The 13,187-nt window shown below is 34.2% G+C and overlaps 1 protein-coding gene across 2 annotated transcripts in view; it reads right to left on the reverse strand.

Annotated features, from left to right (window-relative positions):
- Window positions 1-11,419: 11,419 nt before the first annotated feature.
- The window catches only part of LOC145266312 (zinc finger SWIM domain-containing protein 8-like), a 128,780-nt gene continuing 127,012 nt past the window's right edge, over window positions 11,420-13,187 (reverse strand). For both annotated transcript variants that reach the window (XM_080121869.1, XM_080121868.1), the window contains exon 25: window positions 11,420-12,961. In XM_080121869.1, coding sequence (XP_079977995.1) covers window positions 12,745-12,961 — 217 coding nt within the window. In that variant the 3' untranslated portion in view covers window positions 11,420-12,744. The remainder of the gene's footprint in view (window positions 12,962-13,187) is intronic.

The following is a 13,187-nucleotide window of genomic DNA, read 5'->3' on the forward strand; positions in this document are numbered from 1 at the left end:
TTATACCACAAAATAGTGGTATAATAAATATAAAAAGAAATAAAAAGTATGTGTTACAGACCGACTGAGTGACTTACAGAGTTGCTTTCACATGACTAAAAAAACTATTCTGTGGTATGCATTTAAAAAAAAACTATTCCGTCGGTCGGTCCGTCGGTCGGTCCGTCGGTCGGTCCCTCCGTCCGTAACACATTTACTTATTTGTTACAAACAAGTGTTGCATCGGTTAAGAACAGATACTACACTTTGAGGTATTTATTTGCTCCCCCACTGAGCAAATTAGGCATAAGGCCGATTTTTAAAGTGAGGAGTGGATGGGAAATGGGGACCAACTCCCCGGGGAGTAGGGGAGCTGGATAGTGACAATTGGTATGAAGGGTTGCCCCTACATTGACCAAGGTCTTATATGTGGGGTTTCCCCACATATGGTCTTTGCTTGCAGTATCTGCCGGAACAGATATTACACTTTGATCTTAGCCATGTGGCCAAAGAAAAGTTATATTTTGGACAAGTTTCAGAAAAGTCTAATGGATAGGTAAAAATTTATGGGGCAAAAAATGTCATTATTTGCAATTTTGGTACATTTTTGACCCCTTATGAATCACTTGGAATGCTGAAGACAATGGACAAACTATGCAGTTTTACGAGAGTTGCTGCATTTGCAGAGGCTGCTGCCTCGATTTTTGGGCTGGTGGTGGGACGGTCGCAGAAGGGATTATGTGCTCTATTCCTCCCCCTTGGCCTCCTGGGTGGTTTGGGTTTTCCTTGGAGCTGGGGTTGGTGCCGTGGTTGTAGGGGTTGTTGCCCCGTTTTGGCGCAGGCGCTGTCTCAGGACTTGTGACCGCCTTTTGGGTCATTTGATTAGAGGTTACCCTGTGGGGGCAGCTCCTAGCCATGTGGCCTTGCTTTTGGCAGAACCAGCAGTGCGGACGATGGCCCTCCACCACTACCGTTATGCTGGTGTCCTTGTATGTCAGGTGCTGGAGTAGAGGAGCTGGACAGTGACAATTGGTAAGAAGGGTTGCCCCTACATTGACCAAGGTCTTATATGTGGAGTTGCCCCCACATATGGTCTTTGCTTGCAGTATCTGCTGGAACAGATACTGCACTTTGAGCTTGGCCAAAAGGCCAAGAAAAGCTTAAAAAGTTAAGAACAGAATCTATTAACAACAGACCTTTGATCTTAACCAAAAAGGCCAAACACAAAAGTGTTACGGACAGACCAACCGACAGACCGACGTCGTGTGTGTGCCCAGTTGACGGTATCTTCGCAAGTGAGTCTGCGGTAATGTGTGCATTGTTTGGACTGGCGCTAGTTGCGCATTCATTCGTGTTGAACGGGGTTTGGTTGCCGGCTGTCAACGAAACTTCCAAGTTGTGAGTTTATCAGCGTGCGTGGTGGAAATTGGAATGATAGTCCAGCGTGTAGACAAAGAAGAGGATAGAGAGTTGACGTCAGTTAGTAGTCAGCTACGCGAAGGTCTTCTCAGGGACCAATAGTAGATAGAGAGAGAAAGAGTGAGAATGTGTACATACGGTCTGTTAGCTTTTTGCCCCACATAGTAGTAGGTACACGCCTCCCAAAAAAGGGAGGCGACGGTTCGTCAAACCTCTTAGCCCGAGAGCTGGTCCTAAAAAGAAAGAAACCGCTTGTTGCTCTCTCTTTTATACTCGTTTCCGGTGGTCTTTTGCGCATGTGTGTATTTCCTTAGAAAGGAAGTGACGTCGTCCATGTGTGTGCGTACGTGTGTGTGAGTATATGTGTGTACGTTAGCATGTGTGTATATACACGTGAATGTGAGTGTATGTACGCGAACGTGAATATATGTATGTGTGTGGACGTGGGCGCGTATGTTTGTGTGCGCGTATGTATATGACAAGTAATATAGCTTGAAATGTGAACGCGTGTTTTTGTGTGAGACTTGAAAAGGTTCGCACAGGATTCAACTTGTGTACATCAAATCTTCTTTTGAAAAAAAAACAAAGCAAAAAGAAAAAAACAAAAAAAAAAAGAAAAAAAAAGCGATAGGTGTATCAGAACAGAAAAGTGCGAATAAAATATAAAAAACTCGTAATTTCTCTTTTTAAAGTGGTTGTTTATTTTCTTTATGGAATATACTTCCAAAAATAAACTATTAAAGTTGTTTAAAAAATAATAGAAATATTATTTTTTATTTTTTAAAAAACAGTGTTTACAAAATGTTTAGAAAATGTTTACAAAATGCCGGCGTGTCTCCATGCAGCCATTTTTTTGGTGTAATGAAATCAATAGAATTTTACGAGTTAAATATTTTTCAATTTTTAAACTTTAAAAATCTATCAAAATTCTTCTATTGGTTCAATTTTTACGATATTTTCAGAGTCAATGTGAAATTCTATGCTCTTTCCAATAAACCAAATATACTATTTTAGACAAACGTTTTTTTTTTTGCAAATTCGCCCCCATCCATTTTGAAATGTTTATTAAAATTTTAATAATTAATTTATGTACCAAAGTTTTATATATCACAAATTGAAGATAAAAGATCAATAAAAAAAAATATTCTAATTTAAAACAAACAAAAAAAGGATAGTTTTTTGGAAATTTACCTGTAAAGTCCAAAGTGTAAAACATTTTTTAAAAAAACAGGTTTATTTTTTTTTTTTTAAATGAAAGCTGTTATGCTTATATCGTCAAGTACATATCAGATGCTAACAGCAAATTTTTCTATTTCATTCGATGTTTTCTTTTTTTAGATATTTAAAAAAAAATTCAGTCGATAAAGAAGTATTAAAATATGTCAATCAAAAACTCGTGTATTTCATTAAAAGAATTTTTTTTTTAAATCGGTGAACTGGATTTTTTGTTTTAGGGGAATGTGCATTTCTTTTTAACTAGGGAGGACAAAAAATACTAATTTTGGCAAGAATCGAGAATCGAACCCACAACTATATTGTTTGTAGTTTGACGTTTTTCACTGGTCTACGATCTCTTGTTTAAAAAATATTAAGTGAATCTTGCTAAGATTTTTTTTAATAATTATAAGTAACACCGTCGGTAACGCCGCCGGCGTATTCAAATTCAAATAACTAAAGGATAGAGGATTTTAACCTTCGTACGCAAATGTCTCCATTAAGTTGCCCTTTTTGTCGGGACTCGTTTTTTATTATCTAGATATTTTTAAAATTATTTTTAAATATTTTTTAAGAAAAACTCCAGACTACATATTTTGTAATTGTTTATACAGAGGTGTTTGAGAAGGGAACTGGTGTTTTTTTTCCTGATATTTTCCGTATGGTTTTGTCTTTCGGGTTATTGATTTTGGACACAAAGTTCTTCCAGGATTCTGATTTAGCTTCTTTTAAGTTGTTTAAATTCTGATTTATGTCCCTTTGACGAATCTATATTTGATGAATTTCATATTAGCAGGAGGAGCTCTTTTAAACTTGGTGCAAAACGCGTTACAAAAATGTGATTTTCTATGACTCTCGCTTTAAAAAATCCTTTTATTTAAAAAATACATGGAATTTAAAATAAAAATATGGATAAATTCTTAACAAAGAATGGAACTACCAATTTAATAGTATTTTTTTGGTGGGGGGTAAGTGATTTTTTTGGTATTTATAAATATATATATATATTTATATATAAGCAAGTCAAAATATTTTTTTTCTATTTCGATTTTCTTTCTACTTTTTTTTTTAAATATTTTATGTTCAGTTTAAAGTATTTTTATATCAACATTTTAAAGAAGAAAAATATTTCATGTTAATTTTAAACTATTTTTACATCAAAATTTTAAAAAAGAAAAAAATATTTTATGTTCATTTTAAACTATTTTTACATAAAAAATTGTAAAGAAAAAACATTTTTATGTTCATTCTAAACTATTTTTAGATAAAAAATTACAAAGAAAAAAAATTTTTATGTTCATTTTAAACTATTTTTATATGAAAAATTTTAAAGAAAAAAATATTTTATATTCATTTTAAACTATTTTTATATATATATTTTTTTTTTATTACATTTTCACCCCAAACAAGGCACATTGACACTTTGGTGTAGGGGGCTACTATCAGGGGCAGCAACTGCTGGGGCACTATGTTGGGATTTGGGCAGCAAGATGTCAGTTTACGTTACACTTGAACTTCTGCATGTCAGTACAGTTAGGGAAGCAGGGACCTGGATTGGAATTCCAGAGTCGAGCGGTTCTGGGGAAGAAACTACTGGAGTAGAAAGATCTTTTACATCTAGGGATCTCTACTGTGTGGGGGTGGGAATTAGCTGCCTGTCGGGTTTGTCGAGGGTGTCTACATCGTGGGGGCACAAGTGTCTGTAGTTCGTCAGAGTATTCACCATTAAAATACTTGTAGAACAGGCAGAGGGATGCAACGTTTCGTCGATGGGACAGAGGCTGAAGCTTAGATGCCAGTTCAGGGCCTATCAGATTGTCGACTCTCTTTTGAAACTTGTCTAGGAGCGAGAGTCTAGTAGCAGATGCACGAGCCCAAATGTGACAACAATAATCCATACATGGGCGAATGGTGGCCTTATAGAGGTACAGAATACTTTCAGGTGTCAGTAGTTTTCTAGCACGGTATCGCAGCGGCCCTGGCAATGTTTTCAATATAATTGTTCCAACTCATGTTTCCTGTGAACGTTAGGCCAAGCAGTTTGAAAGATGTACTCGACAGGGCGTCACTGGCCATTGCTATTGGTGGCAGAGAAGGTTTCTTGTATTATTGAAGGAAACCAGTTTAGTCTTGGCAGCATTGAATGTGACCATCCATTTATGTCCCCATTCCACTACAGATTGGAGGTCATCCTCTAGTGTTTTTGCCATTTCTTTAGTTATGTGTTCATTTGTTTTCCTGTCATACCTGTTATAGAGTGTGATGTCATCAGCTTATATACCCATCTCAGAGGCAGTTTTGTCGGGGAGGTCATTAATAAATATTAGGAACAATAGAGGCCCAAGGATAGACCCCTGAGGCACTCCCGCATTCATATCACACTGTTTAGATGTATAACCGTCGAGGACAACCTGGATTTTTCTCTCTTATCTAAGAAGGATTTAATTATGTTAAGTATTCTACCAGTGATACAAAATATAAAAAATTTTAAAGAAAATAAAATATTTTATGTTCATTTTAAACTATTTTTACATAAAAATTTTAAAGAAAAAATATTTTTGTCTATTTTAAGGTATTTTTATATGAAAAATTTAAGAAAAAATATTTAATGTTTATTTTTTTAATTTTTTATGTAAAAATAGTTTAAGAAAAAACAATATTTTATGTTCATTTTAAACTATTTTTATATGCAAAATTTTAAAGAAAAAGAACATTTTAATGTTCATTTTAAGCTATTTTTACATAAACAATTTTAAAGAAGAAGAAATATTTTATGTTCATTTTAAACTATTTTTATATAAAAAATGTAAAGAAGAAAAAAAAATATATTCTGTTGATTTTAAACTATTTTTATATAAAAATTCTAAAAAGGAAAAAATAACACAAGCGAGTTCATTTGTTTTGAATTTAAATCCTTTTTTATTGACATTACGGAGTTATTTCCCTTTTTTATGTCACATGTTCACACGTGACAAAGCAAACATGGCTGAAATCTTTTTTTTTTTTTTTGTTGAATCATGGAAATTTTTAATTATAACATGACAATTAGGTTGATAAAGTTGCTTATTGTTTTTCAATGAAAACTCAATTTTTCCGCTGTTAGATTTTGCTACAATAACGAAAAATTACAAAAAAAAAAAAAAAAAAAAAAAAAGTACTTACAAAATTTCTTATTAAAATTGGCTCCGAGTACAAATATAAATTTCTAGGCTTGTTTAAAGCTAATAAATTAGCTTGTAGACTTCAGTCATATTAGCTCGAGTCGAAACTCACTCAAGATTTTTTTATTTATTTTCCGTTGATTTGGAAGCGTCGCTGATGCTATATATAGCATAATCGCAAATGACACATTAATTCTTCTCAGAAGTTAAGCAATGCTGAGCCTGGTCAATAAACAGACTTCTTGGGAGGAATAATATTTATTTTTCTCCATTCCATAGTACCCCTATTCAGTCAAAAAAATAAAATAAAGCTGAAAATAAAATAAAATGCTTTAAAAAAAAATAAACAAATAAAATAACAACTCGACAATGTTTGAGATTAGAGAGTGATTTTTATTTCAAAGTGTTTATTTTAATGGGGGGAAATAAAACTGATTCCATAAATAGATGAGTGAATGAAAGATTGGAGGAAACAGAAACGCACATTCATTTCGGACATCTGACGACGATGATGATGATGATGACGACACCTCCACCAGCTCCTAGCAAAGGATCACACAACGCATACAGGACTGTAACTTTGGACAACTAATGCCAAGTCTTAAATGACAGCTAAACAAGAAAAACTAGCGTGTAATAATCGTCTGGATATCTTGGTAGCAAATTGGTCATGGCTGGAATGATGGTCGTCCCAATAACGATGACCAAGATAGCAACTAGAGTCCGTCAACAATAGTCATGCTGTCTTTTATGATGCGAATATGAAATAAGATGTGGAATTTAACTCGGGGGGGGGGGTCATAATATTAAATGAAACACACCAGAGTAGAAGGACTGTTGAAAATCGAGTTGACGCAGCATTTATATATATATATATATATAATTTCCAAAATTCCAATAAATTGGATTTTGTTCAAGCAGGTTCTGAAATTTTCTCCAGAAACATGTGTAAGATTTCTTTTGCTCCAGAATTGACATTTAATCACTTTATACCATTGATCTCTAATTTCATATATGTGTGTGTGTGTGTGTGTATGAAATAAAATGAAAATCAACTTCTCAAAAGTCGGAATCCAGCCTATTGAAGACAGTAGACTTTGAGCACATATATACAAACGACTTAATATCCTTTCAGCTATTTTCAAAAAAGAAAAAAAAAAATGTCAGTTCAGTTTATTTATGCACTTCCAATGATTCAAGGATTCAAGAAACGGCGGTTAAAGTATGCCGCATTTATTAGCATCATACGGTATATTTTGACAGAAACCAGGTCTCATATCAAACAAAACTGGTTTCAATTCAAAACAATAACAGCTGTTTCTTCGTAGCTACACAATCAAATAAATTACAAAATCTGAATGTTGTAAACAAATGAATTATCAGATTTACAGGAAAAAAAAAAAAAAAAAAAAAAAAAAAAAAACTTGCTATGAAACATTTTAACCAAAACGTTTTTCTTTGATACATGCAGTAAATAATGTACCTTTTTGAATGAGTTATCTTTTCTAAAAAAAAAAAAAAAAAAAAAAAAAAAAAAAAAAAAAAACACATGAATATTATATATATATATATATATATTAAGCCCCTCTCCTTCTTGGGTAGAGCACTGTCGTAAATATATCTCACCCGCATCTTAATTGACATTAATGCAAGTCTCGCTGTTTGTTTGGAAATAAAAAAAGCAGCTTGAGCACTGTAAAAGCGGTGAGCGAGTCTCTATTGAAATGGACATTTGATGAGGTCGTTTGCGAGCACCAATCCTATGGGCTGGAAGTTAGAACTGCAAACTATCAACTCGATGTAAGTTCAATCCCAGGCTAAGGATGGGTGCTAGTCTAGCCACACTGATGAGCTGTGATACAACAAAACAGTACTGTATGTGGATGACTAATATATGTGTGTGTGTGTGTGTGTGTGTGTGTGTGTGTGTGTGTGTGTGTGTGCATGTATATGAACAGTGTCTGCAAAATGCACTTTAGTGAGCCAATCTGTACAATGCGGCAGTCAGAGAGCGAATTAAGGGGACATAATATGAGGGAACAAGTTGATGACCGTTAAAAAAAAAAAAAAAAAAGGATGAAATGGAATTTGGTGCAAGTTCACAGCGTAGCAAAAACAACTTTCTAAAACTGCAGTCCAAGCTAAACAGGTTGCCAAAAAAAAAAAAAGAAAAAGAAAAAAGATCGCAAAACTATCTCTTGAACATCAACACAAAAAATGGACATCGCAGAGAGAAGGTAAGAGCAGAGGAAACTGAAGATATCCAATGTAAGCACAAATAAAAAAAGAAAAAAAAAAAAGAAGAAAAAACAAAAGAACTGATTTTATACAATAGTTTTATATGGACCGTGGAAGCTGGAGAGGGATGCGACTTGTTGTCATATAACTAATCCATGTGCAATAGGTGGGGGTGGGGTGGGTTGTTCTGCCAAGACATTTATACAATTTGACACGACTTATAAGAATGGACCAAAGCAAGAGAAAAGATGTTTCCTCCATCAAAAGATTAACACAGAAAATAAAATGTTTTTTTTTTTTTTAATGAGGTTTTTGTTTCTTTTTTTCTTTCTCTGTATTATTGTTTCGTTTTTTTTTTGTTTGTTTTTTTAATGATTCTCTACATTATCCATTTTTTTTGTTGGTTTTTATGTTGTTTTTTTTTTTTTTTAAATGATTCTCTGCATTCTAATAAAAATGAATCATCCCACAGATGGAAGTGCAAATGATGTTTAATAAGTCACTTTGGAGGGATCAATACCATAGCACTACAAAAAAAAAAAAAAAAAAAAAAAAAAAAATTTGATTTGGAAATCTTAAGTAGGATAACCCCTGGTATGTTTGTGGAATTATGGTGACTGAGAATTATAGCTAAGAATATCTTAGACAAATCAAAAGTATGGTGACAAGGATGGCCATAGACCCCCCCCCCTGCCCACTTTTTGGATTGGCCTTGTGCCTAATTTTTTTTTTTAAACTTTTTTGTTTTGCAAAATAAAATATGTAAATCAATACCATAGCACAAGAATCTCGGCAGACAATAATGCAGTGTCACACTTCATTAGAATTACTTCAGTATAAAATCACTTTCAGCAGTGTTTTTTTTTTTTAAATATTTTTGTGGGAGAGGGGAGAGGTTCTTAAAAAAAAAAAAACTTTTACTAGAAGCCATCTTGGAAATACAATCAGATTTTTGCATAGACTTTTACAGAATTCTGACATTTTATTGAATGGATCCGGATGTATCCAATAAAAACTGACCGCATTTAAACTTATAACACGCCTTAAACGGACATGGAGACACAAATCCTATTTAATTATACGTCCAGTTCTCAGAAGAAATATACATTGCTTTTTAATAGAATTACCGGTACTTATACAGTTTAACCAAGACATTAAAAAATGAAAATATTGAAAAAAAGATTATATTGTACGTATCCGTTATGGAACGAAGTTCTCCGAAAAAAATATTTCACTTGATTTCATCAAGTAGTATTTTTACAGCAAAAACACAATTTGTTATACCGAGCAAAAGGTTCGATTTTTAGAAAAAAAAGCTAGTATTAAAGATGGGGCGGGAGTGCCAGCATTTTAAATTCAGTTATCTCCCCATGGCATGTTAAAAAAATTCAAAGATGGCCGACTTTAATGCGCTCTCATAAAAAGGTGTTTTTCTGCTGTAAAAAAAACAAAAAAAAAACTACTCGATCAAATTAAGTGAAATTTTTTTTCGGAGATCTTCAGTCCAAAACGGATGCGTACAATATAACGTTTTTTCGATATTTCCATTTTTTAATGTCTTGATTAAACTGTGCCAGTAATGAATTACCAAATCTCAAGAATAAAATGAACTTATCGTTTCTAGCAGTCCATGAAATATCACACATTTTGTTTAGGTTTGTTAAATCCATTCAAAATGTCAACGATCTTTATACTTGCTTTCGTATTCGTAAACGATTCATGTGATGTTGCGTATTTTGGTTTGTCTGACACAGGAGGGAAGACTTACGACACATTATTTTTGGCAATTTGTAATTTCTAAGAAAGGAAGAAACTTTATCCTAACTCAATGGTTCCCAACTTTCAAACCCTTGCGATTCCATAATGAAAATGTTAGACATGGATTTCTAATTTTTATCAAAGAACCGGAGCATAGAAGACGAATATATAACGCATTAAGATTATTTTTTGTTGTTGTTGTTGTTGTTTTTGTTTTTGTTTTTTTTTAAATACACAGCCTTCCCCTCCTCCATGAAATCTATTTTTTTTCCTAGAACTGTAAAAAAAAAATAAATAAATTTTTTTTTTAATGACTAAGCAACAAAAATAAGACTAAAAACGTGCTTGGATTCACTTGAATATATATTGAATTATCTCCCTTGGTGTTACTTATAAACAATGGCTGTTTATATGTAAAGATAGTGAAACAGACCATATATGTATTAGAAATAAAAATATTAGAGAGAAGTGGTTTGCAAACCTTGGCAGTTTGAAAAGATTTGGGGTTAAGGTATGCAATCTCCTCCAGACCCCCATTCTATGAAAAATAAAATAACACACACACACACACACACTAACTGTACCAATCCGGTGTTGCCCAGGATCATTATGTTAAAATTTATTTTTTTTAACGTTTTCTATGTTTTTTTTGTTATGTTCAGTATGCAAGCTAAAACTGGACGTGACTTGGATTTTATACGAAAAAAGACGACGTAAGCAAGAAATAATGAAAATTAAGTCAATCATCCCACAGCGTGAACATTACAAACGAATATTTGATTTTCTTTATAAGAAACAGTGAATGCAACTTAAAGACATAAGGAACGATAACTTTTACTAAAATAAGAATCCCCCCCCCCCAAATCAATTCTTATTTCTAAAGTGCTTATTTAAGACTGTCTGCATTTTACTAAACAACCTGACCAGATTAAGTATTTCTTTTTAATAAATTTGCTAGTCAAAATCAAAGTTTGATTTGTCAGCTTAAATACTATTTAGACCCAACTTTTAAAATCTGCCCAACAAGATTTTGCATAGAAAATAATATGCCATATATTCTGAGTTCATTTTGCAGGATACTTTCGATTGCAAAATTAAATTCTTTGTTAATGCAAACATTTTGGGACTATCATTGGGCAGGTTTTAATTTCTATTATCTGTTTTAATATATATATATATATATATATATATATAAAGACAAGATATTCTAGTAAAAAATATAATAAATTTATAACTTAAAATATTGCAGCATTAAGAATTTTTTTTAATTCAATTTATAACATTATACAATCAATTCTTAATGCTGCACACACATATACATATATATATATATATATATATATATATATATATGTGTGTGTGTGGGTGAGTGTGTGTATATAAATAACTCCCTTTCTGTTATGCACAAAGGAAGTTATTTAAAAAAAAATTTCGGTGCTGTCCGTTTTTATTATGTATAAATAACCTCTTTTGCATGTAACACTAAGGGAGATAATTCAGTGAATGCAAGCATCAGCAGGAACCGAGTATTGTTTGCACTTTAAACAAGACGAGAACTGTTTTTTTTTTTGTTGTTTTTTTGTTTTGTTTTTTTGTTGTTTTTTTTTTCAGGTGAATTTAATTCTAAAATTTGTTGCAAGTAAAGTTGGGAAGCAATAGAGAAAGGCATTGGCGGACATTTTTGATGCCATAGGAACGCTAGTTGTTTTATGAAGATGAAGATGAAAGGCAAAGTGTAAGTGATGTTGTGAAAAGCATCTAACCATGTGTAGATGAGAGAGGGGTGGAGGGGAAAGGGGGAGGAAGAGGGAAAGGGAAGAGAGGAGGGAAAGAGAAGGGGAGAGAAAGGAAAGGGAAGGGAGAGAGCATAGGGGAAGGGGGAGAGCATAGGGGAAGGGGGAGATCATAGGGGAAGGGGGAGAGCATAGGGGAAGGGGGAGAGCATAGGGGAAGGGGGAGAGCATAGGGGAAGGGGGAGAGGAGGGAACGGGAGAGCATAGGGAAGGGGGAGAAGAAGGGAAGGGGTAGGGAAAGGGAAGGGGTAGGGAAAGGGAAGGAGACAGGAGGGAAGGGGTAGGGAAAGGGAAGGAGAGAGGGGAGAGAGGAGGAAAAGAAAAGGGGAGAAGGGAGGGAGAGAGAGAAAGCATCAAACCATATACGATAAGTGTTGATGCATGTGAAGATGTTGCTATGGAGAAGAAGAACGTGGCATAACATCATCAATTGAAATCCTCAGATGGCAAAGGAAAGAGAGAGAAGTGCACACAGAGAGGGAGAGTGAAAGATGGAACAGGGGAGAGAGAGAGAGAGATAGTGAGAGAGAGTGATAGAGAGAGAAGATGGAAAGAGAGCAAGAAGGCAGAAAGAGAAATAAAGAGAAAGAGATAAAAAGGGAGCAAGAGAGAGGGGAAAGAGAGATGGATATGATTAAATACACAGAAGAAAGATTTCCTGAGATTTCTTGACTTCTATTGTTTGCATATTAACGAACCAAAAACGTAGAAAGTCACAAAAGTATAGCAACTAATAAAACGAAAAAAAAAAAAAATCAATTTTAAATAAAAATTTTAAGTTTTACTCAATTTGTTCAGTTCAGATGGTGCTCTGCCTGATTGACAGCGAGCAAGTTTTTTTGGTTTGGTTTTACCAGGAGAGTGTTCCAAAAGTAACAGAGCAACAGTGACTAAGAAACCCCCCACCCACACACACACACACAGGTGACACACACACACAGGTGACATACGTATACACACATAAAACGGGAACGCAGGGAATAAAATCCAGTTCAAATTTAATCTCCACCTCCACATTTCAGTTTATTAATTTAACGTATTTTCGGAACTTGTTTGCGTGTATCCGTTTCTGCGTTTCCATATGATGGAGTGCATTGTGGCGGTGAGTAGTGATGCCACCCGAAGAATTGTGGTAGCGTCGTCGTCATGACGATAGCAGCCCAGCTGTAGCACCTGCTGCGTCACATGTTCCCTGTGGTGAGTCCGTTGACAATTTTCTGCCAGAGTTCTTTGCGACACGACTTGGAGCGGCGTAAGCTTTGTAGGAGCTCGTTGAACTGCACAGGACCACCCGGAGACATGCAGAAGGCCTTCTGGGCGCTGCAGATGATGCCGACAAACTCATCATATTCCGATGATGAAATGTGGTGGATGCGCTGATGGGCACAGTGCATGAACCTGAAAACAAACAAAACCACAATTAGCGTCTCGTAATAGTTTTTACACACTTGAAGTTTGCAAAGGCAGTAAGATATTAAAAAAAAAAAAATTTCCGCTTCCTTTATAACATGGAGCTAATTATTAAAAGAGATATTCTTTAATGTAATATGCAAGTGAAGCTATTTCTTGAATGTAGATTTCCTTTGAATAAATAGTATTTATAGAAATCTCATTAGAATGAAAG

The sequence above is a fragment of the Euprymna scolopes genome, chromosome 41, assembly GCF_053919585.1.
Source record: "Euprymna scolopes isolate OS-2025 chromosome 41, ASM5391958v1, whole genome shotgun sequence".
Taxonomy (NCBI): domain Eukaryota; kingdom Metazoa; phylum Mollusca; class Cephalopoda; order Sepiida; family Sepiolidae; genus Euprymna; species Euprymna scolopes.